Source organism: Myotis myotis, unplaced genomic scaffold (genome assembly GCF_014108235.1).
Source record: "Myotis myotis isolate mMyoMyo1 unplaced genomic scaffold, mMyoMyo1.p scaffold_m19_p_22, whole genome shotgun sequence".
In the NCBI taxonomy this organism is placed as follows: Eukaryota; Metazoa; Chordata; class Mammalia; order Chiroptera; family Vespertilionidae; genus Myotis; species Myotis myotis.
In genome coordinates this window covers 1,478,278-1,506,204 of record NW_023416327.1, presented here as the reverse complement: position 1 = coordinate 1,506,204, position 27,927 = coordinate 1,478,278, and the positions used below count along the sequence as shown (strand labels likewise).

The following is a 27,927-nucleotide window of genomic DNA, read 5'->3' as shown; positions in this document are numbered from 1 at the left end:
GCCCATGTGTAGCGGCCTTAGGGCGCTTAGTGGGAGCTGTAATTTTGCTGTCGAGGACCCAGAATGCCTCACGTGACACCCCAAAACTGGCGGACATGTGCCCCCCCTCCAGTTCAGCCGTCTGGTCTGCCCCAGTGCTGGCCCCGCCTGTGGCCTGTGCAGGGTTCGGGGCTCAGGGCGCCGGGAGGCAGGTGCCACAGCCTGGGATCGGGATTTCCTGGGGCCACAGGAGCCTGTGGACACCCTGACTGCCTAGGGGGGGGGGGGGGGGTAAGGGGGGTGCGTGAGAGTCACTGAGAACAACCTGGACAGGGACGGAGGGAGAAAGGGCGGCCACAGGGACAGGTAAGCCAGTTCACAAAGGGGCTGGAGGGCGATGGGGTCTGGAGGGCAGAATGGCCAGGGCTGGCGGCTGCTTGTGGAGGAAGAGGAGGGAGCCCCGATGGGGGCGTCAGGGTGGAGCTCAGCTTTTCACCTGCTGAGTTCGAGATCCCAGGGAGGGAGCTGGGTCAGGCAGTTGTCGGTGAAAAGGGGGGATTCTGGCCTCCTGGGGGGCGATGAGGGAAGGGACTCGTCCAATCACAGGCCGGCAGGGTGAGCGTCCTGCCTGGCCCAGGTGCCCTCCTCTGGAGATGCCTCGGGGGCTGCCGGAGAGGGTGGGGTCCCTGGGTGGGGTCCCAGCAGCCAACCCCAACCCCAACCCCAGAGAGGACTGCAGGCTTCACCGAGGCCAGCGACCCAAGAACGCCTGCCAACCTGGGCTCAGTGCAGCTGCTTTTATTACAAAGCTGAGTGTGCAAAATGGCGTCCCTCCCCAGGACACGCCCACCCACCTCCAAACTCATCCCTTACGTCCTGTGAGGGTGGAAACTAGGGTTCGTCTTAAAAATACTCAGAAAGGCTCATGCGGAAATGAGAGAATGAGGAGCCACGTGGGCTCAGGGGTCGTCTGAGACGGCTCCACCCAGGTGCCTGGACGAGAGGGCGTGGGTGGGGCTGGGCCCCTGCTCACAGTGCTGCTCCCGAGGGGCCGGGAGCGAAGGCGACGGCAGAGGCTGGGCCACAGGCTGGTTCCGGTAAAAATGGTTTAAAACCCCAGCCGAGCACCCCCGTCCCCTGATCGGCCAGAGGAGGCACCAGCTCTGGGCGGTGAGGTCTGAGGCCTGTGTCCTCCTGGCCTGGCGTCCCCTCCCTGGAGGCAGGCGGCACCCGAGCGGCCAGGTGGGCTCCTGGGTCCCTCGTGTGGCCCTGGGTGGCCTCTGGGCCCCGGGCTGTCTGCCCGTCACCCCCAGCCCGGCGGGGCGCTAGGCTTCCGGGACCCTGTGCAGCGTCTGCTCTTTGGATTCCAACGAGGAGAACCTGTGCAGCGTCGGGGCCTGGAAGTGGAGGGTGGGCTTGAGCTGCAGGACGGGGAAGCCCTCCTGGTTCTTGCGGTTGAGCAGACTGACCCTGTGCGCCAGCTCGGGGCTGGTCTGGGGGGAGCCCGCGGGGCTGGGCTGGGCAAAGGGGGCTGGGTCCCAGGCCCCCTGGGACGGGCAGGGGTCGTCTGACAGGGAGGACAGCAGGTCCTGGACGGTGGTCTCCGCCACGGGCGGCTGGGGTGGCGGTGACAGGGGCAGGGGCGCGGGGCGGGCCGTGCTGCAGGCGCGGGAGGAGCACAGGGTCTGGCTGCTGTCGCTCTGGGCCCCGGTGACGGAGCTGCCAGTGGAGCAGGACGCGCTCTCGGAGGCGGAGGCGGAGCTCACCCAGCCGCCCTTGCTGCTGAGCTTCAGGGGCGCGTCCACCGAGAAGAGGTCCGAGGAGACGTCCGGCCGGTGGATGTCTATGGCAGCCGTGGTGACCACACACACGGCCGGATCCGGGACGCCGCTGTCTGCGAAACAGGAGGATGCTGTGACGTCGCCTCTATAGACTGTGGGTCCACACGCGGCAGGGCTGAGCCCCACCAGCCCTGGGAGTGGACGGTGGTGTGACCGTCAGAGAGCTCCAGACCCAATGCACACGTACGTCACATGCACAGCAACACTGACAACACAGGATCGCCAAGCACAAGTCATGGGAGCGGTGGGGCAAAGGGGAGGACGGGGACACTGCCCTCTAGATGCCGCCCTGGTCCCCCCTCAGCTTCCCTCACTCACAGCTCGCCCCCAGCACCCTACTGCAACTCGCCAAGAGCTGCCACCCTGTCTCCATCCAGCTCCCCACTCTAGCTCGTCCCCCTAGATTGGCCCCTAACACCCCTGGTACCTACCTAGTCCCCTATAGCTCCCCACGCTCCATCCCCACTCCGGTTCCCCATTCTAGGCCCCCCCCCCCCCCCAGCACACATCACCCTGGGTCACCCTCTAAGGCCCACCCTGGGTCACCACCTTCAACTCCTCTACTTTGAGCCCACAACCCGGGCCTGTGCCCTGACCGGGACTCGAACTGTGATCTGGTTCATAGGTCGATGCTCAACCACTGAGCCACGTTTTAACGCACGTGAGAGAGGGGAGGGGAGCAGGGAGCAAGAGACGGAGATGAGAGGTAGCAGAGAAACAGGAAGAGAGGAGGGGAGAGGAGTAAATGAGGCCCCTAGCGCCGGACACGAGCTCACCCCACGAAATAGCTCAACCCGTACTCCCCCTCCAGCTCACTAACCTAGGTCCCCACTGGCTTGAACCCTAGCATCCCACTCATGCTGGCCCCCCTAGCTCGCCCGACTAGCTCACCCCTAGATCCACGCTAATGCTCCCCCTCTATTTCTCCCCCCCACCCCACTCTACCTCACCCCTTAATTCACTCCTCCAGCCAGCCCCCATAGCGGCCCAGCATAGCTCACCCCATACATGCCCTCGCGCTCCCCACACCAGCTGCCCACCCGGCACCCAGCTCACTCTACTAGCTCCCCCTGTGGGGTGCCCCTCTGACATCCCAGTCAAGCTGGGACCATAACTCCCCACTTTAGCGCCCTCTTTAGTTCCTCCCTCTCGTTCAAACCCCAGCTCCCCACACGCGCTCCCCACTCGCTAAAAACCCCTAACTCACCTCACTAGCTCCCCACTTTAGCTCCATGTAGCCCAGCTCCCAGGAGCCCCATATTTGTTCCCCACTCTGCCACCTGCCAGCTGCCTAGACCAGCTCCCGCCTAGCTTGTAACTCGGTTCCCCACTCAAGTTCACCCCTAGCCTGACCCCTAGGTCCCCACTCTCTCCCTGCTCTCAATCACCCCCTAGAGCCCAGTCAAGCGCACACCCTAACTGCCCACTCTAGCCCCTTGCACCCCTGCAGTCTCCATTTACCCACTGGCTTAGTCCTCGCCCACCCCCCTCAATGCCCACTCTGGATCACCCCACCCTCTAGCTCCCCACTGCACCTCCTCACTGTAGCTCCTCTAGTTCACACCACTAGCTCCCCAGTCTCGCTCCCCACTCTGGATCACAGCCCCAGATCCAACTACAGCAAACTGCTCCAGCTCACCCCTCCAGCCCTAGCCCACAGCACGAACCCTCACTGCCCCCTCTAAGTTACCTCACCCCACTTGCTCCCCATGTGCCGCACCACCCTCGTACGCTCCCCTTGGGCACCCTCTTGCTGCCCACTCTAGGTCAGCCACCCACCTCCCCTCTGAGCTCCCCACAGGGACTTACTAGCTCCACAATCTCGATCACCCCTCCAGCTCACTGCCTAGCTGTGACCCCGACTGCACACACTAGCTCACTCCTGAGGCTCACTCCCTAGTCCCCCCACTAGAGCTCACCAATCTAGTTCACCCCCTAGACAGCCACTCCAGCTATCCCCGCAGCTCAACCAGCTCCCCACCCCCCCAGCTCAAACACCTGGCTGCCCCTCTAGCTCCACCTGTAATTTGCCATCCTAGCTGCCCACTCTAGCTCACCCCCCTTGATCTCCCTAGCACCCCACTCTGTCCCCGCCCCTAGCTAGTCCTGCTAGCTCCCCCTGAAAGCTCACCCCTCTAGTTCACCCCTGTGAGTCCCCACACTAGAACCCCACTCTAGCTTGACCCCTAGCTGGACCATCTGGCTACCTCTCCAGATCTCCCCCCTCGTTCCTTATTCCAGCTCACCCCTCTAGCTCCCCACCCTCCTCCCTAGTTCCCGCCTTCAGCTCCCTGCTTCAGCTCACCCCCACTCTAGCTTGACCCCCAGTTCCTCACTCTATACTGGCCCCTCTAACTCCCCACTAGCTCACCCCTCACCTCTCGCTTTTAGCTGCCTCCTACAGCTTGCTCCCCATCCTAGCTCAACCCCCTAGCCTGCCCCATACCTCCCTGTCCCCCCACTCTGGCTGCCCCTCTGCTCGCCACCAGCTTGCACCCCTCTCTTGGCCCCCTAGCTCCTTCCCTGTCTCCCTGCTCTGCCTCCTCATGGAGCCCCTCACTCTAGCTCACCCCACTCCAGCTCTCATCCCTCCAGACCATCTGCCTAGTTCTGCCCCTAGCTCCCCCTCCAGCTGGCCGCCCAGCACACCCCGTTTTCCTACCTAGCTGCCTACTCAGGCTGCCACACTCGCTCACCCCGCGTTTGCCCCCTAGCTCCCCACTCTGGCCCCACCCATAACCCATCTCCCTTGCTCCTACTTTATCTCAACTGTAGCTCCCACTCTAGCTCGCACCCCCACTTGCCCCTCTAGCTTACCCTTATAACTCGTTGTGGACTGACCCCCTAACTTGCTCTCTAGCACCTCACTCTAGCTTGACCCCTAGATCCAGACTCTAGCTCCCACCCTTTACTGACACCTTATTCTGCCCCCATAGCACCCCTCTAGCTGGACCCTCTAGCTCACCCCCTCGTCTGTCCATCACCCCACTCTCTCTTCTGACTTGGTCCCCCCTTTACTTCTAGCTCCCACGCCAGCCCACCCTTCCAGATCAACCTCCCAGTCCCACACTCGAACTGCCCACTCTAGTTCAGCCCCCATAACTCAACCCGAGTTCCACTGACTCCCCCACCTCACCCCTTGCTCCCCACCCAGCTCCCAGCCTTAAAGAGCCCCCAGCTCGCCTTCCTCGCTCCCCAGTTACGCATGCCCCTAGCTGCTGCTCTAGCTGCTGCCCCAGCTCACCCCACTCCCCACCCTGGCACCCCACTTCCCACCCTAGCACCCCACTCCCCACCCTGGCACCCCACTCCCCACCCTAGCACCCCACTGCCCACCCTGGCACTCCACTCCCCACCCTAGCACCCCACTCCCCACCCTAGCTCCCCACTCCCCACCCTGGCACCCCACTGCCTACCCTGGCACCCCACTGCCCACCCTGGCACCCCACTGCCCACCCTAGCTCCCCACTTAGCTGAACTCACTAGCTCAGTTTCCCATTTCCCCATCTACCTCGCTCCTTAGCTCCCGTTTAGCCTGCCCCCCAAGATCACCTCTCTGGGTCACCCTTCAGCTCCCCCTCCAGCTTGCACCCCTAACTGCCCACTCCAGCTCCCTCCCCACTGTAGCTCCCCCTTCTTGCCCCTCTAGCTCACCCACCAGCTACTCTGGTTTAGCTCCTACCAGAGGCCATCCCTTCAGCTCCCCACTCTAACTCACCTCTCTAGCTCTGCCCATAGATCCCCTCACTAGCACCCCACTCTAGCTTGCCCCCTCACCCCGAGACCCCCTTTCCTTACCCCTCTAGCTCACCCCTCAGTTTGCCCTCATTGCTCCCCCTTCTACATCACCGCTTAGCTCACCCCCCTGGCTGCCCTCAGAACTCCCCACTCTGCCTTCCCCCTTTGGTTCCCCCTCGTCTCCGTCTCCCTGCTCTAGAGTCTCAGTGTTTCCAAACACCCGGCTCTCCGTTCTAGCTCCCCACTCCGGTCAGCCACCAGGTGGCTCCCTATTTCCCCAAATTGGCCCCCCGCCCCCCGCCCCTGCTCAATGCTCTTGGTTGCTCCCAGATCCCCCTCGAGCTCACCCTCCAAACCTCCCTCTGAACTGCCCGGCTGACTCCCCACTCTGACTCGACCACTGATCTCACCCCCCCCCCCCAGCTGGGCCCATGCTCCCCACACTTGCTCCACAATCTCACTCCACACCCTGGTTTGCCCCAGTACCTTGCCCCCTGGGTCCCCCTCTAACGCGGCAACATAGCTCCCCACTCAGCTCGCCTCCAGAACTCTCCCCTGTAGCCCCCCCGTCTCCCAGCCCCCCTCCAGCCAGACCATCCTCCCTTCCCAGCAGCTCTGGTGGCACAGGGCAGGCCAGTCCTGCGGGCTGGGCAGGGGTGGGGGGCTGAGGGCGCTGTGATGTGTGGTGAGGACGCGGCAGGCCCACCAGGGGCTGGAAGGTGAGTGACGGGGAAGCTTCGAGACCAAGACATTCGGAGGAGAGTTTCACTGACTCCACAGGCTCTCAGATGATTTGTGCCAGAGACGCTCAGCACAGCTGGCGGGCGTGGGTGTGGCCGTGACCACAGCTGCTGAGAGGCCGGCACCCCACCTCGGGCACCCTCCCCCTGCTCCTGTGACGCCCTCGAGTCTGCAGGTGAACCCCTAGGGGGGGGGTGCACCCTCGCTGGCCTCTGGGTCACCGTCAGCAGCACGCGCTGCCCTGTCCCATCTCCAGAGGGGCCCGGGCCCCCAGCGTGTCCAGCCATCATTTCTCACGTCACGTCGATCTCTGCCGCGACACAGCTCCTGGGCAGAGAGGGGCAGCTGGGCACCCTTCTCCCTCGAGGATGGGAGCCCTGCATCCGTGCAGCCTCCTGCTCCTGCCTAGGGAGTGCGAGGAAGTGGTGGAAGGGGAGCTGAGGGAAGCAGGGGTGAGGCTCCAGGGCTGGCCGGGAGGGGCATTTCCAGCTGCCTCCAGGGGTGCGTGTTTGGCGCATCTGTGGGAGCCCCACGCCTCAGGCACCCCTCGTCTCCAGGACAGCAGCACAGACCCATCGCCCCCAGCTGGTGACAGCCGAGTAAGCTTCACGCCTGACCCAGCTTCGTCCCTTCCCGTTCCGCCTCCTTCCTTGTCCTGGAAGTGCCCACCATGGGGCTGAGGGAGGCGCAGGACAGACGGCCAGGACGCACAGCGTCTCCGGGCTCCTAGGAACACGGGGTTAAAGCCGTGGCTGCTTCGCAGGCTCTCCACCCCAGACCTTGGCCCCGGGCCCAATCGGGCATCAGGGGCCAAGGGCCTAGAGGCGACCGGCTGAGGGACAATAATGGCCAAGCTGTTGCCTCCAGAGCTCCGATCCGGGGAGGCAGAGCGTGCCTGTGCCGGGAATGCTCGCCTGCGTCCAGGCGGCTAACCGTGGCTCCCGGGGCTCCCGGTCAAGGTGCCCGCGTAGGCCAAGGCTGTAGCTCCCCCCCCCAGGCCCCCGCCAGCACCTCCGGCCTCCGGCCACCACATCAGGATGACAGCCCAGCGACAGAACGACCGTCGTTGAGCACCGCCTGAAGCCCTGGCCCGTCTGCTCCACGCCCAGAGCACCGCGACTGAAGGACCGGGTTCGATTCCAGTCAACAGCACGTACCTGCAACGAAGGTCCAGGTGCGTGTGGGAGGCACCAATGGCTGTGTCTCACTTTCTCTCCCAGTTCCTTCCACTGTTGCTTTGCCGAGCCCTCCCCGTGCAGGGCATTCCGAGACCCTGTCCCCCCCAACGGCTTCCTGGCTTTTCCCTACGAACGGCCTGTCGTGCTCACGCTGCAGACCCTCCTACAGCCTCTCAGCCCCAAACAGCTCTGGCCTCGGCGTGTCCCAGACGTCTGAACAGCCCGAGCTCGGCAGAGGAGCCGCAGCCTCAGTTTGCAGCTCAGGCTCCCCAGGCCCCTCCCAGCCCAGCACGAGGAGCCGCCGTCTGCAGACCACAGACCCCTCCGCAGCTCACACCCCGGGGCCAGGCAGGGCCCAGGCAGCAGCTGACCTTGGCCTCTACCTGCCAAGAGACCTCAGAACAGACACGCCTGGTGCCCAGCTTCCGACCAGAGCACAACCCAACCACGAACACACGCACGACCAACGCGTCAGGCACCAGCCCGCTCGCCATCCTGCTCCGTGGGCTCAGCCCCTGCACCACAGCTCCTCACGGCCGTCACGCCAGCCTCACCAGCAGTCGCCGAGGGTCGCCCTCCCACGGATGTGCCAGAGCCACAGGAGGGCACCTACGCCCACACGAGGGACACCTGGCTGCCCGCTCGGGTGCCACCGGGCACCTACGACATGAGGCCACTCGACCAAGACCCGCAGACACGGCAGCTCTACCTCACGCACAGACACACAGAAAGGCAGCCAAGAGGAGACAAGCATGTCCCAGAGGAAGGAACAAAACTCCAGACCCCGGGGAGGCGGAGGCGAGGGGCTCCCCACGCGGGCAGCCTACCTGGCGAGGGCTGCAGCGGCTCCGCGTCGCCCTCAGTCGCCGTGTCCTCCACCACGTGGTAGCGGCTGCGCGGCCGCAGCACCTGTGGCGCCCTCAGCGCCTCCTCCCGCTCCGCGGCCAGGTCCAGGTCCTGCTGGGCCAGGTGCGCCCGCAGCTGCCGGATCTCAAACTGCAAGAGGAGAGGGTTGTGGGTCTGGGGGGCGAAGGTGGGGTTTGTGGAGAGGCAGGCGGGTACAGACCAGCGGTCTGGGGCCCTGTGCTCACGGGGGTTCTGAGCACCCAAAGGCTGGACTGCACCACAGAGCCGCCTCCAGGTAGTAAGTGTGTCCGGCCTCACCCGCGGGCCCTGCTGAGGCGGAACCGGAAACAGCTGTGCTTTGTGGGAAGCACCTGGAGGCCGCGGGGAGCCTGGGTTTGAAGCCCCGTCCGGTGTCTGTGCTGATGATCTGCAGCGGGGACCACCCAGGGCACTGACTAGCTGGCGTCCTCCCCCCAGCGCTGCACCCCGACCCCACTCACAGGCTGCACCCCAACCCCACGCTGTTCCCCACCCCGCTCACAGGCTGCACCCCGCTCCCATGCTGTTCCCCACCCCGCTCACAGGCTGCACCCCGCTCCCATGCTGTTCCCCACCCCGCTCACAGGCTGCCCCGACCCTGGTCTCAGGTGAGGCTGACTCTGGGCCTCAACAGCCCAGCACTAAAATGGGGCCGTTGGCCTCAAAGGGTGAGAAATCGGCTGACATGTGCCAGGGTGGCCTCGGCCCGGGAAAGGGTTCCAGCGGCCCCTCAGGCAGAGACTCTGAGGTCACAGAGGCCCAGAGGCAGCCCCCTGACCTCTGGGGGGAGGGGAGCCTCCTGCCAGGCCGATGGGAACTCCCGTGGGCACACCCAGCCCTTCTCCAAGGCTGCTCCTCGGGCGGCAGGCCCAGCTAATGGCCTCCGGGCCGTTTGGAACAGATGCATTATTGATAACTTGTAATCGACAGCACGCTGCCCGCGAGTGTCCCACTGGACTTCAGGCCAGACAGCCGGAGGCCGGGGCCTGCCCAGCCCAAGGCCACGTGGTAGACAGAGATCGTGGCATCTGAGGCAGAGCCTGGCAGTGAGGGGGCCGGGAGGTGGGCCTGAGAACACCCACTGCAGGGCCCCTGGGCAGGCCTCTGGGAGGGACGGGGCCTGCGGTGGAGACAACATGAAGCGAGTTTTCGTGCAAACTGGCCCAATGGGGGACAGCCTGTCCTGGACTCAGGGAAAAAGGAGGTGCAGGCACCGCCCTCCTTAATGCACGTCGTTAGCTGAGCATCGCTGACCAGAGAACCAGGTCCCCGGGGAAGCCGCACGCATTACTGGAGTGAGGGGGCCCCGCAGGGCTGGGCTGTAATGTGCTGGGGGGGGGGGGGTGGCCCCTGTGCGATGGGACTCCCAGCGCATCTCTGCCTTCGATGGTCTGGGCTGAGTGCAGTGGACACGCCTTGGCCGATCGATGCGCACTCTGGCCGGAGCGTGAGGGCATCTAATGCAGCAGCAGCCATGTCCTCCCGTCCTGTTAGTGCTGCCGGCACAGACCGCCGGCCTGCACGCCCGTCTGCTCCTGGGACGCAGCCAGTGTTGATTCCCGTTAGGGCTGCCGTTGTTGGGGACAATAAACACCAGGAGACAGCGGCAAACTTATGATTTAGGAGCAGGGGAGCCGAGTGCAAACTTGGCCCCTTGCCATCCACTGTGAAATGACGGGTAGTTGGCCATAAATTTAAATTATGGCAAAAGGATAACATCAGTTATTCTTCTGATGGCTAATTTTATCAGCTAAATAGGTTTGTCATTAAAGCTATCGGCTGTTTTACAAATCACTTCCCATGTTTTTTTAAAACACACTTGACATCCCGCAGCGGAGACCTTGAACAATCCAGGTAGCGAAGGCTATTGTGCTGAGGGGGGGCTCCCTGGAAGGAGCCAGCGCCAGGCGCCCCCAGAGTCCGGACAGAGCCCTTTCCTGCTGCTTCTGGCCACGGAGGGCACTGCGGCCTCAGGGCCGAGGCCCAGCGAGCGATCGGCCATCAGCATTGTCTCGGGGCCCCGGGCATCCACAACCAGGCGCAAGGCTGGCGCAGGCGCCCCGGCTCCCTGACGGGGGGCATGACCTGCCCGTGAGGGGCCAGAGTGGGTGGAGGGAGGGGAGCAGGACAGCTGACAGGTCTTGGCCTGATGGATGCGCCCCCACCTGCCTCCCCGAGATGCCTGTGCGTGGGGTCAAGATGATCACCTGCTTCTTAAGGGAAAAGGCGGGGGCGGGCACTGGGGCAGGGGGCGTCACCAAGCGAGATGACGCCTTTGGCTCCATGGAAAGGGAGAGAGGGGGCCCGTCATGAGGACGGGACTGGTGACTGTGCAGGGGCCGGCTTCCTCCTCAGCTCCTTAGGTGTGACTGCAACTGAGCTCCGCCCACGGGTGGTGGCAGAAGCGACGTCGCCACCTTCAGGCCCAGCCAGTAAGAACCTGTGCACATCCCTCTGTCCCCTGGGCTAAGGGAGAAATGCCAGGACCTGGAATTGGGAGGCGCCTGGAGGCAGTGAGGGACACAGGGCCCTTGGCTCCCAGCCTCAGCCTGCCCCGTCCAGGTGGCCATTCCTGCAGGAGGAAGGCGGCCCACAGCCCCGAGGCCACTCCCGCTTCCCTGATGAGCGCGAGGCACTGGACTCGATACCACGGAGCTACCAGCTCTGACCAACTCGACATGAGCAACAATCCCTGACCGTGCACTTGTCGGTGGTTACCCAGTGATTCAGCATCTCTCTCTCTCGGTTTACATTTTCTGAGGCTCCAATGAGCCAGACTGTATAGAGAGATAGAGAGAGAGAGAGAGAGAGACAGAGATAGAGAGAGAGACAGAGAGAGAGACAGAGAGAGAGAGATAAGGTACAGGTACAGATAGGTATGGATATGGATACAGATACAGATATAGATAATGTCCTGTGGGACATTCCACAGGCTTCCCACCCTCCGGCGCCTCCTCCAGCCGGGAGAGCCGCCCAGGGAGCAGGGACCCAGGTTCCCCTCCTGGCCGGCCGGCCCTCTGTGCGCTCCCAGCCTGCTCGCTGGTGCCAGGTGTCCTGCAGAGCACGCAGCCTTGCTGCCCGCCCGCCCCCAGCCCCGCCTGCGGACACTGCCATCCCCACCCCTGAACTCCCACAGACAAGGACATGAGGGCAAAGGGGGGCACGACCTGGCTACAGTCCTGGGGACGGAGGGTCCCCGAGTCTTCACCACAGTCCCCAGAGAGCAAAGCACGGCTGGCACTCAGGACTGTCTGGGCCCAGCAGACAGGCTTCCCCTGCGACAGAGACGCTGTGCCCAGAAGACGAGGGCTGAGCTGCCGGCTCGGCTGGTGCAGTCTGGAGAGCGGAGTGGGTGCCAAGGGCCAGTGCAAAGAACCTGGGCCTGGCTGGGCCTTCCAGACGCACCCCGCCCCCCCATCTCTGATCTCAGCCCTGCACAGACCAAACAGAACCCCTGTGCCCACAGTTACCCCCTGCTCCTGGCAGATCTGCGTCAGCCTCTCCAGCTGCTCGTCCTGGACGACCTTGGCCTTCTCGTACTGCTGGATGACCAGCTCCAGCTCCACCTTCACGGGCAGGACGTAAGCTGTGGCAGAGACGGCCGTGAGGACCAAGGCCAGCCAGCAGGTCGGGCCGAGGCGCATCCCTGAGGGCCCGGGGCCGCGGGATGCCAGGGCCCAACAGCAACCAGAGGGGGGGGGGGGGGGGGCGGCCCTGCCCTGTGGGCTGAGATCTGTCCTCCTAGTGGCAGCACCTCCACTGGGCCAAGGGCTCCACCCTCCTGGTCAGGACAGGGGAGCCAGCGTGTGTGTGTGTGTGTGTGTGTGTGTGTGTGTGCGCGCGCCCCCTCCCACCCAGGCCCCTCCTCTGGGGGCACATGCTGGTCTATCACCACCTTCTGGAAACAGGGGAGCCACCGGGTCAGGACCCAGCATCTGGGGGACAGGCTCAGAGCAGGGCAGCCAGGCCCCGGGAGGGGGAGGCAGAGGAGGGCAGCCAGGCCCCAGGAAGGGGGAGGCAGAGGAGGGCAGCCAGGCCCCGGGAAGGGGGAGGCAGAGGAGGGCAGCCAGGCCCCGGGAAGGGGGAGGCAGAGGAGGGCAGCCAGGCCCCGCGAAGGGGGAGGCAGAGGAGGGCAGCCAGGCCCCGGGAGGGGGAGGCAGAGGAGGGCAGCCAGGCCCCGGGAGGGGGAGGCAGAGGAGGGCAGCCAGGCCCTGGGAGGGGGAGGCAGAGGAGGGCAGGGAGGGGGCCCAGAGACGGAGCGTGAGTCACGAGGGCTGAGGGAGCTGGGGCTGAACCCACCAGCCAGCAGCTCCCAGACACACTGGCTGTTGGCGAGCAGACAGGCCTGGGGGCACCCGGCTGGGCCTTGATGGACACAGAGCAGCACCTCAACCAGGGACCCGAACAGCCGGTGGCAGCTGCAGGGGCACTGGCTTGTGAGGAGCTAGTCTTTCCAGGGCAGGCCCGGCTGTCGGCTCTCAGGTGAGGGGCGACCACCCAAGCCAACGAGAAAGCCATGTCGAGTGCATGAGTGACCTCTGACCTCTGAACTCAGTGTCTGTGTGGGACAGCGGGCAGCATGTGAGCAGTTCCTGAACTGACCCTGAGGGAGCAGCGACAGGCTGGGCTCTCCCGCGAGTCCCCGCCCACCACCCTGAGCCGGGGACCCCAGCCCGCCCCGTGGAGCCCTCCGGACACTCACCATCGATGACCCTCTTCACCCGCCAGATGCGGAGCAGGATGATGAGGCTGATGGCGTCCCAGGGGCTCCGGGGCCCGTTGGCCACAGTGGACGCCACCATCGGGGCCAAGGACAGGACGATCACGGCCCCGTCAAACACCTGGGGAGGGGGTTCCAGTGCTGGGCATCCTCGCTGCCCCAACCAGAGCGCCGGCCAGCCCGCCCCTGCCCCGGCCCCGCTCCTGTCCCCACAGTGAAAGGCCCCACCCCGGGCAGTCTCCCCTGACGCGCTCAGCATTTCGGGACTCCCCCTGCCCCCCCTCCCCCGTCCGGTGCTCCTGCGCACGCTCCACGCTCCGTCCAGTGACCCCCGCCGCCCCCCAGCTGGTCCTCCGCTCAGAGGGGCTGGGCTGCTCCAGCCTCCCCCCCCTCTGGGCTGGGCCTGCAGCCCCACGGCCCGTCCCTTCCCCTGGGCAGCTGGAGCCCAGAGTCTGCCCCGCGTCTCTGTTCTCGAATCTCTGCTCTCTGTTCTCAGGAGGCAGGGCCAGGACAGGCAGGTCCCAGCCTTGTGACCCTGCAGCTCCAGCCTTCCTGAGACCTCAAGGCAAGTCCGTCTGCTCAGAGAAAGAAGCTAAAAATGGGTGGGAGGCAAGGCAGGTGGGCAGTAGGCAGCCAGGCCTCCCGCCTCCCGACCCAGCACATCCCAGTCTCGGCTCGGGGGGCAGGCCCAACCCAGAGCCCGGCCCGCTCAGCTCCCCACCTCAGGGCCATCAGACGGCACCCACTGGTTTTAAAATACATTTCAAAACGATTCAAGAATAAGTTAAAGTTCTGCAGGACTGTGTGGGGACTGTTTAGACCCCTTTCCTGGGAACTCTCTCCTGTTCCCTCGCGGGGACCCGCGTCCAGGGTGGGGGAGCAGCGTGTGACCGGCCCTGGCCCCGGGGGCGGCTTCGGGGACCCTGGCCTCACCTCGATCTTGTTCTCGATGTAGTCCCAGATCCCCAGCACCACAATGCGGAGGACGGTCTGAGGGAGACACAGGAGGGGTGGGTGACGGCCCGGCCCCACGGAGGCTCCGGACCTGGAGTCCTGTCCAGCACGGGAAGCTGTCCCCTCCACCCAGTGCCCTCTCCACCCGACCCGAGTGCCCATGAGGGTGCCAGCCCCTCGCTCATGTCCTCAGGGCTCCCCGGCCCACAGCACAGGCTCCGAAGCCCCCTCTCCAGGGGCAGCTCGGGCACCGTGATGCCACCTGCCAAGGGACAAATGTGCAAGCTCCTCCCCCTTCGGCCCGTGGCTCCCTCCCCGTCTCCCTCTCCTTCGTGCACAGTCACTGCAGCTTCTGCTGGAGACACTGCCCAGTCAGCCGTGCCCACGCGACCACGTTCTGTGTACAAGTTCCGGGCTGTGCCCGTCAGGGGTCGGGGTCAGGCTCTTCCCCCTTTCCCTCTCCCCCAACACTAGGCTGTGGTGCTGGGGCGTCTCCCGTGGGGCGGGGCAGCCGGGGGTGTGGGTCCCCCCAGCTCCCAGCCGTCCTCCCCGGGGAGGCAGAGGCCCTCCGCCGCCTGGTGACGGGCTGTCCGCCCCTCGGGCCTTGGCTCCAGGTCACCTCTGTGAGGCCGCTCCACACCCAGGCTCCGTGCTCCCCTCAGCATCTGGGAGCCCTGGGAACATCACCCCTCCCCCAGCACCTGCCCAGGCCCGTCTCACCAGAGGGGCCCCGTCCCTGTGAGCAGGACAACACCCTCGGGGGAGCACGTGGTCCTCGTGCACCAGCCCCTCTGCTCATGCAGGACGGGGTGCATGGGGGAGGTGGGGCTCCCGTTATTCTCTGTTATCCTGTTACCCCGTTACTGCTGCACCCCACCCTGTCTTCTACCAGGTCCAAGGTCAGGGGGCCCCCCATCCTCCTCACTTTGCCCCTGGAAGCCGGGGCCTGGCCCAGCCGGGTGTGGGGGGAGGGGTGGGCTTGTCTGAGGCAGGGACGGAGGCAATAAACGCTGCAGACAATAAACCACAGCAGGGGGACTGCAGGGAACCTCAGAAACTGATCACACGTTTCTGTTGGCAGCACAGACACATGGCACAGTCTCCAAGGTTTGCATGGAGCTGGTGGGCAGGACGCCGTGGGGGAGGGGAGGGCCAGGAAGGGCAGGGCACTCGGGGGCAGCAGCTGGGAGCCGCACTCCTTTGAGGCTGAGGCACCTCCAGGACAATGACCTCGGAGGGCTGCCGGGACCCCGGGGATCTGCCCCCAAGTCTGACCCTTAGCCCTGGGTTCACCTGTCGATTCCACAGGCTGCAGGAGAGTGATCTGTGATTCACTGATGCTGCCCACATACCCCACACCCAACCCACACCCAGGATTCTGGACGCCAGAGAGACAGGGAGAGAGAGAGAGAGAGGGAGAGAGACAGGAAGAGACAGGGAGAGAGAGACAGAGAGGTGAGCAGACTTGCTAGCTAGGAGAACTGCATTTCCATGTGTAACGCCCCAGGCCTTCAGACCGCCACGCCCCCAGCAGGAAGCCAGTCTTGTCACTTTCCTGGGAGACCCTGCCTGCAGCCCCTCCTCAAACACAGGCAGGATGCCCTGTGACAGCCTGGGAGCTGCCGGAATGTGTGCAGGCAGAGGGAGGGCTGGGGTCCTGCTCCCACAGGTCAGCGCCCTGGGCCGTCCGCTCCCACAGCCCCCTCCCGGGAGGAAGAGGAGCCACAGGGCCTACCTCGGAGAAGAACACGGACAGGATGGCCAGGCTGATCCAGTGAATGACGCCGGCGAACTGGAAGGCGCTGGAAACTGCAACAAACAGAGGAACAGGCAGTGTCGGGAGCGAGGACGTGGATGCATCAGGAGTCCAGCCGCCGGGAGGCTCAGGTCTGGACGGAGTCAGGTGGTGTCCAAGGTGGTGGAGGGGTGGGCCGGCAGGCCATGCTTTCCTCTACATGCCCCCCCCCCCCCAGCCCGCCTCTTGGGGTTCCAGCTGAGCCCTGCCGTCTCCAGGGGCTTCGGGAAACATGGGGCTTTCGGACCCGGGGCGGCTTGTCAGTCTAGATGAGCTGCCGGGACGGCCCACAATCAGCCCCAGAGCCACACGTGAGTGGGGACTGAGGCCCCTCACTGTGACTTTTCTCTCTGCAGGCGGAGGTGGTGGTGTCGGCCAGGCTGTTTCAGGGAACAGCTGGAAGGAGAACTGGAGGAGGGAGCCGGGGGCCGGGGGAGGCCAGACCCCCAAAGTGGCAGAGCATGTGGCTGGGTCTGCCACGTTGCCCAGTGGCTCCAGCAGCCAGGGTGCCAGCGAGGAACAGCCGCCATGCCAGCTCCCACCCCTGCCACCGGCACCAGCTCCAGAGGCACCAGCTCCAGAGGCCCTTTATATACAGGAGCCAGGTCAGCCTCCGACCGTGCAGGCACATTCACCAGGTGGCGGACCCGAAGCAGGTGCCAGGGCCCAGGGCAGGGCCAGGGGGGCTCTGATGGAGACTGGGCTGCGGGGTGCTCCCTGGGGCCCAGGGCAGGGCCAGGGGGCTCCGATGGAGACTGGGGTGCAGGGTGCTCCCTGGGGGACAGGGCAGGGCCAGGGGGGCTCCGATGGAGACTGGGCTGCGGGGTGCTCCCTGGGGCCCAGGGCAGGGCCAGGGGGCTCCGATGGAGACTGGGGTGCGGGGTGCTCCCTGGGGGACAAGGCAGGGCCAGGGGGGCTCTGATGGAGACTGGGCTGCGGGGTGCTCCCTGGGGGACAGGGCAGGGCCAGGGGGGCTCTGATGGAGACTGGGGTGCGGGGTGCTCCCTGGGGGACAGGGCAGGGCCAGGGGGGCTCTGATGGAGACTGGGGTGCGGGGTGCTCCCTGGGGGGCATGGCAGGGCCAGGGGGGCTCCGATGGAGACTGGGGTGCGGGGTGCTCCCAGGGGCCAGGCGTAGGAGGTGCTGGCAGGACACCCTGGCAGTGGGGCCTAAGGGGGCACAGGATGCCGCTGGAACAGGTGCTGCTTCCCGACTGGGCCACAGCGGGGCCCGCACTCAGCTCAGGGTCCCCTGGGCTGAAGGACGATGCCAGGGTCACCACAGGGGCAGGTGGACCCCACACCCTCCCCCAGAGCTCTGAGGCTGGGGAACCCTGGGGTGGCAGACCCCGGGTCTGGAGTGGGGGTGGGGTGGGGGACTCGGGCTCCCCGGGCGTTGGGCCAACATGACCCTTAAAAAGGAGCCCGGAGACGCCAGTCTTCCGTCTCGGCCACCGGAAGACTCGTGGGAAGAGGCGAGGCCTGGGCTCCGATGACTCCGAAAACAGAAACCCTCTCCCTGTTGTCTCTCCAATGAATTCCTGGGCCTTTTTACGGCTGCTTCAGAAGAGCTCTAAGTCTCTGTGTTTTATGGGATTTAAGATGCCTTTTATGAGCCGCTTTGGATCTCCCACCAAAGCCGATCTCCGGGAGATTTCATTTTAAGCCACGTTCCAGGGTGGGCCAGGCCCTCAGCCCCTCGGTGCCTGTCAGCCCACCCCAGGGAGAGAGACTCGCTGTGGACAGGCCTCGTAAAAAGCAGGTGGGGGGGGGGGAGGTGGGGGGGGGGCCCCCCACCACGTGGTGTAACTGAAGACAGGGCGAGGGTACCGTGCTGGCCACCTTGCGCCTGAAGATTCTCTGACGGGAACCCAGGGAGCTGACGGGGCCCCTCCCTGTCGGGGCGGCTGTGGGCCTGGGAAGGAGCCTGAACCCGAGGCGCTAGGGCAGGGCCTGGAGGCGCCTGAGAAACAAGTCCCGGCTCTGGGGTGACTGGTCCACGGTCCTGGGTGTGGCCAAGGGCAGGAAAGGAAACCCTGGGGGGAATGATCTCATCTTTTGTCTGTGGCCTTGAACGACCCACCTTCTGAACTGGGGCCTGTGGGCACCAGGAGTCCCAGCCCCTCCCCAGGGCGCCTACTGGGGGCCCCTGCTCTAGCAGCCCTGCAGCAGGACGTCCAGCAGACGCGCTGTGGGCCCCCACGCACCCGGAACCGGGACCAACAGCTGGGACGACGGTGGGAGGCCCCTGGCTCTGCCCGTAACCGGCCTGGGGCCTGAAGTCCCAGCTGGAGGACTTCTCGCCTGGGGCTGATTTTCCGGGTCTTCGCTCCCTGTCTGTGAACGGGGTGCCTTCAGGCTCGCCCCCTCACGGGGTCACTGACGTGGGCTACACAAGGAAGTGCACTGCCCGTGGCGGCTGCTGTCAGGTACAAGGGGCGATGCCTCCACACGTGGGAGCTCTCTTCAGGCTACAGAAGCTCCCACCCAGGAAACTCCCCATGGGAATAGAAGAAAGTGCATGCAGGGTCCCACCATGTCCTGATCGGTCTCGGGCGGTGGAATGCTGGGAGGACACCGGTGAGGGGGCCACACTCCCTGGCGGTGGCGGGGTCGCTGCTGGTGGGGACCCCGGTGGACGCACAGGGAATGACAGCGTATGTATGGGGGGCACACTCCCTGGCGATGGCGGGGACCCCGGTGGATGCACAGGGAATGACAATGTACGTATGGGGGGCACACTCCCTGGCGGTGGCGGGGTCGCTGCTGGCGGGGACCCCGGTGGACGCACAGGGAATGACAGCGTACGTATGTGCGCGGGCCCTCTGGCTACTCACACTGGAGGAGCTTTATGTCTATTAGCAGCTCCAGAGTCAGGAGAGTCACCACCAACACTACACAGGCTACCAGGACACAGTTGAGACGGGCACTGAGCAAAAATACCTGCCACACGGCCGCCCTCTTCCCGCAGCACGGCCTCAGCCAGGTGGACCTGCGGGGACAAGAGTGGGAGGAGGCGCTGAGGGGGGACCCCAAAGGCCCTGCCCGCAACCCCCCGTGTCCCTCTTCCCGCAGAAACACAATCTGTCAGGAGGCTGCGGAGCAGAATGACGAAGAGGGGTCTTCGGGCATCTGATCCACTCCCGTCAGAAACCCAGGATGCGGGGCAAAGGGGGTGCCTGTGAGGGCCTGGAACGCGGAGGTCAGAGGCCGGAAGGAGGCAGGGAGCCCTGCCTGCAGCTCCTCAGCCCGTCACGGAGGCTCAATGAGGGCGTCGCTGGTCTAAGCACCGCGCAGCCAGCACGAGCTGAGGACGACAACAGTGATGTTGATAGAAGGTCTCGGCCACACACTGGGCCACCCCCTCCTTCCTGTCCAAAGGGAGCAGACAGCCCGTGCCCAGCCCCCGAGGCCCCGAGGGCATCCCCGGACGGGGCTCCTGGAGGAGGTTTCCTCCTCAGTCGGCCCAGCGGAGCCTGCGGAGCCCCCAGCAGTGGCACAAAGCTCACGGCTCAAGAAGCCCGGCGGGAAATGGGCTCAGCCACATCTTTCTGGATCTTTCTACATCTCTGGGAATGAAAGGCACAGTCCCGGGCTCTGGGGAACGCAGACTGGGGTTCAGTCCCCAGCGCGGGACGCTGGCCCCAGGAAGGCAGCACTAACCTGGGAACAGAGGGGGAGAGGCCACCAGGGGACGGGTCAGGCGTGTCTGTCCAGGGGCAGGAAGGACGAGGCATGAAGCCTCCGCCTCCAGCTCAGAGGGGCAGAGGCGCAGGGAAGCCAGGCGCGCCCGCCCACGGGTGCCGTCAGCTGAGTTGCTTTTGTGCACGGAAGACCCTGAACTGTGAGAAGTTGGCTGTCACTGCTCAGCTGACCTGCTCTGCTGACCCATCCGTGTCTCACCTACCCCCCTTCCTCATCCCACAAAGTGACATTCCTGCCCCTTCCTGGGCCTATGTTAATCCTTCACACCTCTCTCACCCAGGCCCCGGCTCAGCACTTCCCTGGCTTCCTGTCAACTCCTCCCCCGGCCACAGGCACTGCAGGTCTCCAAGGCGACCCAGCTCCAACTCCACACCCTCTCACCCCAGGCTGATGGTCCGTGGCCCCTAAAACTGATGCAGATTCGCTGCCACCTGAAGGGTGAGCCCAGCACCGCTGCAGGGACCAGTAAAAGGGCCCTGTGAGGTCGCGTTCCAGGGCGGCAGCGCATGGAGCAGCCAGGCTGAGTTGGGTGCTGAGGCCTCCCTGGCCGCAGCGGCTTGGAGCGCAGGACCGACCGCGGGCACTGAGGCTCCAGCAGAGCCGAGCGGAAGGAGCAGACGTCTGCTGGCCGGGTGTTTGCAAACTGCAAACTGCTAACGAAGTGTCCTCTGAGACGCAGAAGAGTCCGACACTCCGAGGAGACGGGGTTTTAGCAGAAAAACAGGATGTGTCTCGTTCCCCAACATCCAAGTGGTTAAACAGCGACCCAAGGAGCTTAGTGGCCCAAAGGGAAGGCGGCACTGACTGCAGTTTGTTCTTAATCCTCACGCGAGGATTTGTTCTTATTTTTGCTTTTTCCTTTTTAGAGGGAGAGGAAGGGAGGAAGAGAAACATCAGTGTACATTGGTGTGCGGGACGATGCTCCAACCAAATGCACACCATCACACACTGCCCAACGCTCCAGCCACGGGCAGGCTGACTTCCCTTTTGCTGCTGTTGTTGTTGATTTCCGAGAGGAAGGGAGAGGGAGAGGGAAACATCCACGATGAGAGAACGACGGGTCGCGGCCTCCCGCACGCCCCACACGGACGGACGGACGGACGGAGCCCACAGCCTGGGCCTGTGCCGGCTTCATTCCTGAAGACATGCTCTTCCACCGCGTCAGCACCAGCCCAGCCAACCCCGAGCTCGGTGCTCAGGTGGCGCGGCCCTGAGCGGCCACCAGAGGGCAGCGTGTCCCCGTCTCTATCTCCTGTAGCAGGAGGGCAGCGCCAGGAGGGCAGCGCCAGGAGGCCACTGGGACTGCCAAGGCCGAAACACCAGGAGCAGATGGCATGTCCGGCAGGTGGGCCGTGGTCCATGTGCGGTTCCCCCGGTCGCTCCTGCGGCCGCAGAGAGATCCTGGGGGGAGGGGCCGCGGGCCGTGACCGCCTCAGCTTTAAATACTTAGGAGTCTTGGTAAACGCTTGAAAGAATGGCTCTAGAATATTACAGTGAACGCTGGCAAACGTCTGATGGCTCCTTCGTGTGAGGCAAGGCCACGGGAGTGGCTCTGAAGGGGTGGCTCCAGGTCACTGCTCTGTCAGGCAGCGTCCCACACCCGGTGCTGAACGAGCCCTTTCTGAGGGGGCAGGGCTGGTGCCTGGACGGCAGGGCTGCGGGATCCGGCTCTTACACGGCAGGGCTGCGGGATCCGGCTCTTACACGGCAGGGCTGCGGGATCCGGCTCTCACACGGCAGGGCTGCGGGATCCGGCTCTTACACGGCAGGGCTGCGGGATCCGGCTCTTACACTGCAGGGCTGCGGGATCCGGCTCTCACACTGCAGGGCTGCGGGATCCGGCTCTTACACGCAGAGCTGCGGGATCCGGCTCTTACACGCAGAGCTGCGGGATCTGGCTCTTACACTGCAGGGCTGCGGGATCCGGCTCTTACACGGCAGGGCTGCGGGATCCGGCTCTTACACTGCAGGGCTGCGGGATCCGGCTCTCACACGGCAGGGCTGCGGGATCCGGCTCTCACACGGCAGGGCTGCGGGATCCGGCTCTTACACGGCAGGGCTGCGGGATCCGGCTCTTACACTGCAGGGCTGCGGGATCCGGCTCTTACACGCAGAGCTGCGGGATCCGGCTCTTACACGGCAGGGCTGCGGGATCCGGCTCTTACACTGCAGGGCTGCGGGATCCGGCTCTTACACGGCAGGGCTGCGGGATCCGGCTCTTACACGCAGAGCTGCGGGATCCGGCTCTTACACGGCAGGGCTGCCTGATCCGGTTCGGTGGCTGCCAGGCCATCCAAGGGGAAGGGGGAGCGGTGGGGGGAGCAGGAGCTGGGGGGACTGTGGAGACCCTCAAGTCGTCCCAGCAAGTGCCCACAGGCAGTGCAGCCATGGGTCCCCAGGGGCCACAGCAAAGCCCACTGCCCTGTAGGCAGCCAGGCCAGGCAGCCCTGTCAGCCCTGCACTGAGATGCTCGCCCCTCAAGTCCCCAAAGGAACGAGGGAGGGTCCCAGGGAGTCGGAGCCGTCTGGCCGCAGGCATGGAATGAGGTCCAGAGCACCGCTGGCCTCGTGCCTGGCGCTGACCGTGGCGGCACTGCCGGGCCAGAGGCTAGGACCCTTATGGTTGCAAAGCTCTCCCACAGGGACGGAAACTACAGCCCTGCACCCGCCCCCCAAAATGCACACCATCACAGCACTGTGCCCAACGCCCCGAGGAGTGTGTGGGCGCCTGGCCTCACTGATGGGTCAGCTGAGCACACCGGGACCCAAGTGCAAACCTGGGACGGAGTCGAGACCCCACGTCCCCAAATGCTCCGCTTCTGTGATGCTGACGGGGCCGGACACACAGGCTCGGTGGTCTCCCCTGTGAGCAGAACACCCCGAGGGCCCCTGACTGCCCGTTGCTGTGTTTATGCCACAGGATTAGAGCTGCCCGAGGAGGCCATGGCGCTGACTGGAAACCAGCGTCTGCCCTGACCTGGGCCTCACTTCTGCTGGTGACCGACGCTGTCCAGCACTTGGGATGGGCCCCGAGCTGCCCCGAGCACTTCACAAACGTCACCGCATCGAGCTGCTAGAAAAGCAACTCCTTCCTGTTGACAAACACCCTGGGGAACAGCTTGCCTTTCCCATCTGCTCCCCATCTTTCCCATCTGGTGGCAACTGGTGTCTCCAAACAGCAGCCCCGTGGCTGAGCCCTCCAAGCGCAGCCCCCGAGCCTGTTTCCTGACCCCCCACTGGGAGCAGCATCACCCACCCTTGGGCTGCTGTTCCAGAATATTACCAACGGCTGCGAACCAGAGCACGGTGCTTACTGAGCACCTACCACAGACACCTCCGTGAGGATGGGGGTGGGGTACAGGGCCTCAGAAAAGGGCGAATGAGCTACATAGGGGAGGTGTCGGTAGTCCCTCCATCCGCATACGGTCAGTTACGGCTAAGTGCCCACTAGACGCCCCGCTGTGCTGGGTGCTGAGCGCCTTCCCTCACGGAGCCTGCGGCCTTGCGAGTGGGTTCTGGCTGTGCAATGAGCCCCGGGCCCAGCCCACTCGTGAAAAGCACAGAAATAAAGGGGAAGCAGGAGAGGGAATGAGCTCGCACGTAGGACTTCTCCAAACAGACAAGTATCCACCTGTGAGGACCATCGGCCCAGCGCCCACAGGGCCCCTGCGCTGAGTGTCTGCATGGGGGCGGGCTTCTTTCGCGTTCTCCTGGGGAGCCATCACCACAGCAGAAGTCCTGTCCGGCATCCTCTGTCCCTGTACCCACGTCCAGGAGGGAGGCCCAGCAGCACATCCAGGCCCAGGAATCCGGCACACGCGCCTAACAGGAACCCACCAGCTGGAGGTGAGAGGTGACTGTCACAGCCCTGGGGGGAACTGGAGAAACCAAGTTTCCACAGGAGCAGCTTCTTCGGTTCTGCAATCAGAGCTATAGGTCAGCCCTGCCCCAGGGGAGGAGGGAGGGAGGGGGGAGGAGAGAGGGGGGGGGGAAGCAAAGCCGGTGCTGCTGGGTCACGGAGTCTGACATTCGCTTGTCCCAGAATCAGGCTTCTTGCACCCTCAGAAATGACGAGCTCCGGCCAGGAGGTAGGAGCTGCCACCCCACTCAGGGGGTGAGCCCCCAAACCCCTTCTGGGGGCGCAATGGCCGACACGCACCGTGTGGGGGTTCAGGGCATTGCCCACACAGCTCTGTAAAGCTGCCTCGGGTTCAAGCCTGACCCAGGAGGTAATGGTGCTGCTGGACCAAGTTGGCCATGAGGCCAACTCCCACCTCTCGAGTCCTGTGTTGGGAACTGGTCCCGTCTGAGGCTCCCTGTGCCTGGCAGGGCTGCCTGGAGGAAGTGGGTGGGTGGCTGGGGAGGGAGCCAGTGGCTAGGTTCCAGGCACATGCGCTTCTCTGCCCAGCTCTCTCTGTTCTCAGCTGTAGTTCCGCAAATCCGGGGTTGGCCACGCTCCCCCTTCCTGTTTAGCCAAAGTCCAGATCCAAGGTGCCTCCGAAGATGACTGGGGCTCTAGAACCCCGTAAATTCAGCTCACTTTCCTTGGGGACCTGACCCTAAGTTTAAATTGCTCTCCCTCCCTCCGCCAGGCAGCGCTCAGAGGGGCTCTGCTGCCACCCAGTGGTGGCCCGGGTGTACACCCCGTCCTGGGAGAAGTGGGGCCATGGAGTTTATTGTGCTGAAAAATAATGTATCTGCAAATTTACTGCCTTCTTAGTCAGTGAAAAGTCTTTGCAGTTCTTGGACTCCGAGAAAGAGGCTAACCTGTGCTTATCAGAAAGGAACTTGTGATCTGAATTGAATCTTTATTTCCTCTGTGAGGCGTCAAGAACCCCCTGGAAGCCTGCATCTCCTGAAAATACACAGGGTGGAGGTCCCAGGGTCAGCCCAGAGCCCAGGGCACCGGATGCCAGAGGAAGGGCTGTGCTTTTACAGATGGGTCCTGATGACATCGAGAGAATGGGCTAATAAAGCTCATTTTTAACTTTTTCTCCTTTGAGGGAAAACGACGCAAAGATTTCACGAGGCAGGAAGGTCCAGGCTTAACACTGCAAAAGGTCATGGCAGGGACGAACCTGCCTTTTAACCCTGACCCACAAAAGGCTTTTCCTTCTCCTAAAAAGATGCTAAAGCTGTACCGAGTCCCGAGGCAAAGTGACTCCTCCCTTTAGGATGACTGCGGAGGGTGTGGCGTTAGCTCAGCGACGGGTCAGCCAGGACCAAGGCCTTGAGTTCTGCCCAGAGCTGGGTCCCCCGTGGCTCTCCCTGGACTCCACGCAGGTCTGGGGCCAGCCCCCGCCTTCCCCAAAGGAACTGGCTTCCCCTCTTCTAATCCTCATCGTAGCATGGCTCCCCCACCCACTCACTCCTGCAAGTCCTTCCTTCCCTCACAAACACCCGTCCCGGGCTCGCAGGCGCTGACCCCTGCCCTCGGGAGCCCCTGATGTCCCAGCAGAGCGCCCCCTGCCTCACCCCCAGGGACAGCTGCCCTTGTCCACGCGGCCTCCTCCCAGCTTCCCCGCGTGGGGCCTCGCGGTCAGACCTCTCAGAACCCTAAACTGTAACTGATGTCAAAGGCCGATCATCTTTCACTCCTGGCTTTCCTTATGCATTTGGCACAGACCGCCCCCCACCCCCCTGACTCGCATGAACCCCTGGAGCTCGCCACCCCGGCCTGGCCGTCCTCTCTCCCGCTGTGCGGCTCCCCGGCAGACTCGGCGTCTCTGGCCTTCCCCTCGGGTGGCCACCCGCCCAGCCCAGACCCGCACGCCGACCAGGCGGAGAGAAGGTGCAGCTTCCAGTCTGCACCAGGAGGCGGCTCCCGCAACCCGTGTCCCTCTTCCCAGGTGGTGGCGGGTCTCTGAGGAGAGCCCTGTGCCTCAGTTTCCCCGGTGAATGGGGTGATGTCCAACGCCAAAGAACGAGGACGAGAGCCCGGTTACGTGAAAGCACAAAGCCAGGTCAAGACGGGACACAAGTCAAACTGCATTGAGTGCACGAATCAGGTCAACTGAGCTCCTGGCCTTTCCCGATTAGAACGAGGCTCCAAAGGCAGACGGATCTGCTTCTGGATGGAGACTGGCTCTCTCAGAGGGCAACCCGGGGCCCTACACCACCAGGCTGATGGCGGCAGGAGAGGCCTCCCACGGGTGGACGAGGCTGAAGCTAGACGGCAGGGACTGAGGGCGAAGGGGAGGGGCCGGGGGACATGGCCCGTGTCCGAGAGGCTGTGGGGTTTAGCTGCAGAGGAAGAGCGAGGTGGTGGCAGCTACCTGGACCAGGGCGGGGACAGGGAGAATGTGGGAGGCCGGCCATGAAGGAGGCGGTGCGGCTGCACTGGTGAGAGCTCGTGGAGGTGGGAGGGGACTCACCCTCAGGCGGTGAGGAGCGCCCTGAAAGGGGCCTGGTGGTGGGGCGCAGCCCACCCATGACTGTGTCTGCCTCAGAGGAGAGGAGGTCGTCTGTGGGGGAACGGGGGCTCAGGACAGTGGAGCGGGCCTGAAACAGACCCCTTGGACCAGGAGGGAACGTGAACCAGGACCGCCGAGGACTGAGAAGCAGACCTGAGTGTGGGAGGTGCTGTTCTGGACTGAATGTTTGTGCCTCTGCCCCCCCCCCCCCCGAATATTCACAGGCTGAAGCCCCGACACCTGGATGGGATGGCTTTGGAGGCGGGGCCCTGGGAGGTAACAGGTTCAGATGAGCTCAGAGCGGCCGTGCTGGGACGAGTGCCCTGGTAAGAAGGGGAAGACACGCGGCTGGGCCTCACTCCGTCCCACGCGTGCAGCCACGGACAGAGCCCTCACCACCCCCGTCAGCACCTGCTCTCACTCCCCATCTCCAGACTTGGGAGAAACAAGCTTCTGTTGTTTAAGCCACTGGGTCTGTGCTCTTTGTTATGGCAGCTGGAGCCCCATGGCTGTCTCTCTTTTCCTCCCCGAGCCCCGCAGCCTGACCCAGGTGGTGCCCCGCCCCCCCGCCCCCGCCAGTGCCTGCCTGTCACGGGTTTGGGTGGACACAAGGGGGCAGGCACTGGACGGTGTGGCCAGCAGTGGCATTCCACACTCGGTGCATGTTAACCACGGTCTCAACGTGAGGCGCTGGAAAGGGACTGGTGACAAGGGAGCCCGTGGCGTGGCCTGCACCAGGGGCCAGCGGGTGGGGCTCTGCCTGTCTCTGTCACGGTGTGACCTTGGGCAAGTTCCTCCCACACCGGACTCTGCTGTCCTAGCAGAATATTGAGACCAGACACTTCGGAGCTGTGTTCCAGCTCCAACGTCCTGAGGTTCTAGGAAACTTTAAAACACTGAAGGGAAGTGAATGGTGGGGCGCCGGGTCCCCGAAGTCCTTCGTTTCCTGCGGGAAAGATCCAGCAGGAAGAGGGGTGTCTGACAAGACTTCACTGAAGCTTTTCAGAGACGAGCAGAACTGCGCGCCCTGTGCTCTGCATCAGGAAGGCAGGTGGGGATGTGGGGAAGCCCGGGAGATGCAGCCGAGCCCAGAGCCTGGTGCGTGCGGAGAGGCACTCCCCACCCCGCGCAGCGAGCTTCTGCTCACTTCCTCCTCCCTGGCTCCCTCCTGCGCCTGCTCCTCCTTCCTCTGGGAAGCTCTCAGGCTGCCAGGTGAGCCCCACAGAGCCCGCAGCAAGACAAGTCCCTTCACCACTGACTCCCGCTGTGGTGGCAGCCATGAGCAGAACAAGGATGATGTGAGAAGCTAAAAAAGGGCTAATTCCAATGTAACCCCGATATTTGGGGGTTAGCAATTGGAATCCATGCCAGCAAGCTCAGTGTACATTCTTGATAATTTATAATGAAGTCACCACCTCCTTCCCAGATACTGGTCTTGCCGAACCTGTTACAGAGGCCATAACAGTGTGCGCTGCCCCGGAGGGAGGGATGTTAACGCTGGGGCCAGGCCAGACCATCAGATATGGCCTGGAGAACCCCAACACCTGGAGGCCTTCTTGCAAGGCCTGCAAAAAGGACCGGAAGCATAATCCATGTTTGCAGGACAAAGGCCACAGGGAGATATAAAGAGAAGCCCTGCCTGTGCCTTTACTCAGATTTGGAAAGTTATTCCCTGAGTCCGCCGGCGTATTAAACAGTGGCCTTCCTTTTCTCTAAAGTGTCGCTTGGTTTTTCTTTGGTCTCTGCAACAGATGGGCCAGGTACAGAGTCACAGGGGAAAGCCAGGTGCCCAGCCATGGACAATCCATTGTAGGGACTCTTCCCCCCAGCACAGCCTGGCGGGTGGTGTGGGCCCCCTGACCTCCCTCCGAGAGGGAACATCTGTGCCTCCAGTTGTATTTCAGCTCCTGGCCGACAGAGAAGCCCAAGACCAGCCACCACTACGGTCAGGGCCCGCTGTACCGAACACTGACCCCGCCC

At 64.1% G+C, this 27,927-nt stretch overlaps 1 protein-coding gene and 1 long non-coding RNA gene across 7 annotated transcripts in view; one reads left to right on the top strand and one right to left on the bottom strand.

The window, feature by feature from the left end:
* Positions 1-764: 764 nt before the first annotated feature.
* The window catches only part of TMEM266 (transmembrane protein 266), a 52,436-nt gene continuing 25,273 nt past the window's right edge, over positions 765-27,927 (bottom strand). For 3 of the 6 annotated variants that reach the window (XM_036355501.1, XM_036355500.1, XM_036355504.1), the window contains 7 exons: positions 18,668-18,822; positions 15,772-15,845; positions 14,016-14,072; positions 13,065-13,203; positions 11,833-11,948; positions 8,305-8,473; positions 765-1,873 (listed from right to left, as the gene is read on the bottom strand). In XM_036355501.1, coding sequence (XP_036211394.1) covers positions 1,305-1,873; positions 8,305-8,473; positions 11,833-11,948; positions 13,065-13,203; positions 14,016-14,072; positions 15,772-15,845; positions 18,668-18,822 — 1,279 coding nt within the window. In that variant the 3' untranslated portion in view covers positions 765-1,304. Of the gene's footprint in view, positions 1,874-8,304; positions 8,474-11,832; positions 11,949-13,064; positions 13,204-14,015; positions 14,073-15,771; positions 15,846-18,667; positions 18,823-23,165; positions 23,412-27,927 lie in introns of those variants that run through there. The other 3 variants (XM_036355502.1, XM_036355505.1, XM_036355503.1) reach the window with 3 other exon arrangements.
* LOC118679123 lies at positions 17,648-21,330 on the top strand. Its single transcript, XR_004975130.1, has 3 exons — positions 17,648-18,259; positions 18,693-18,816; positions 18,906-21,330. It is a non-coding gene; the product is annotated as an uncharacterized LOC118679123 (long non-coding RNA).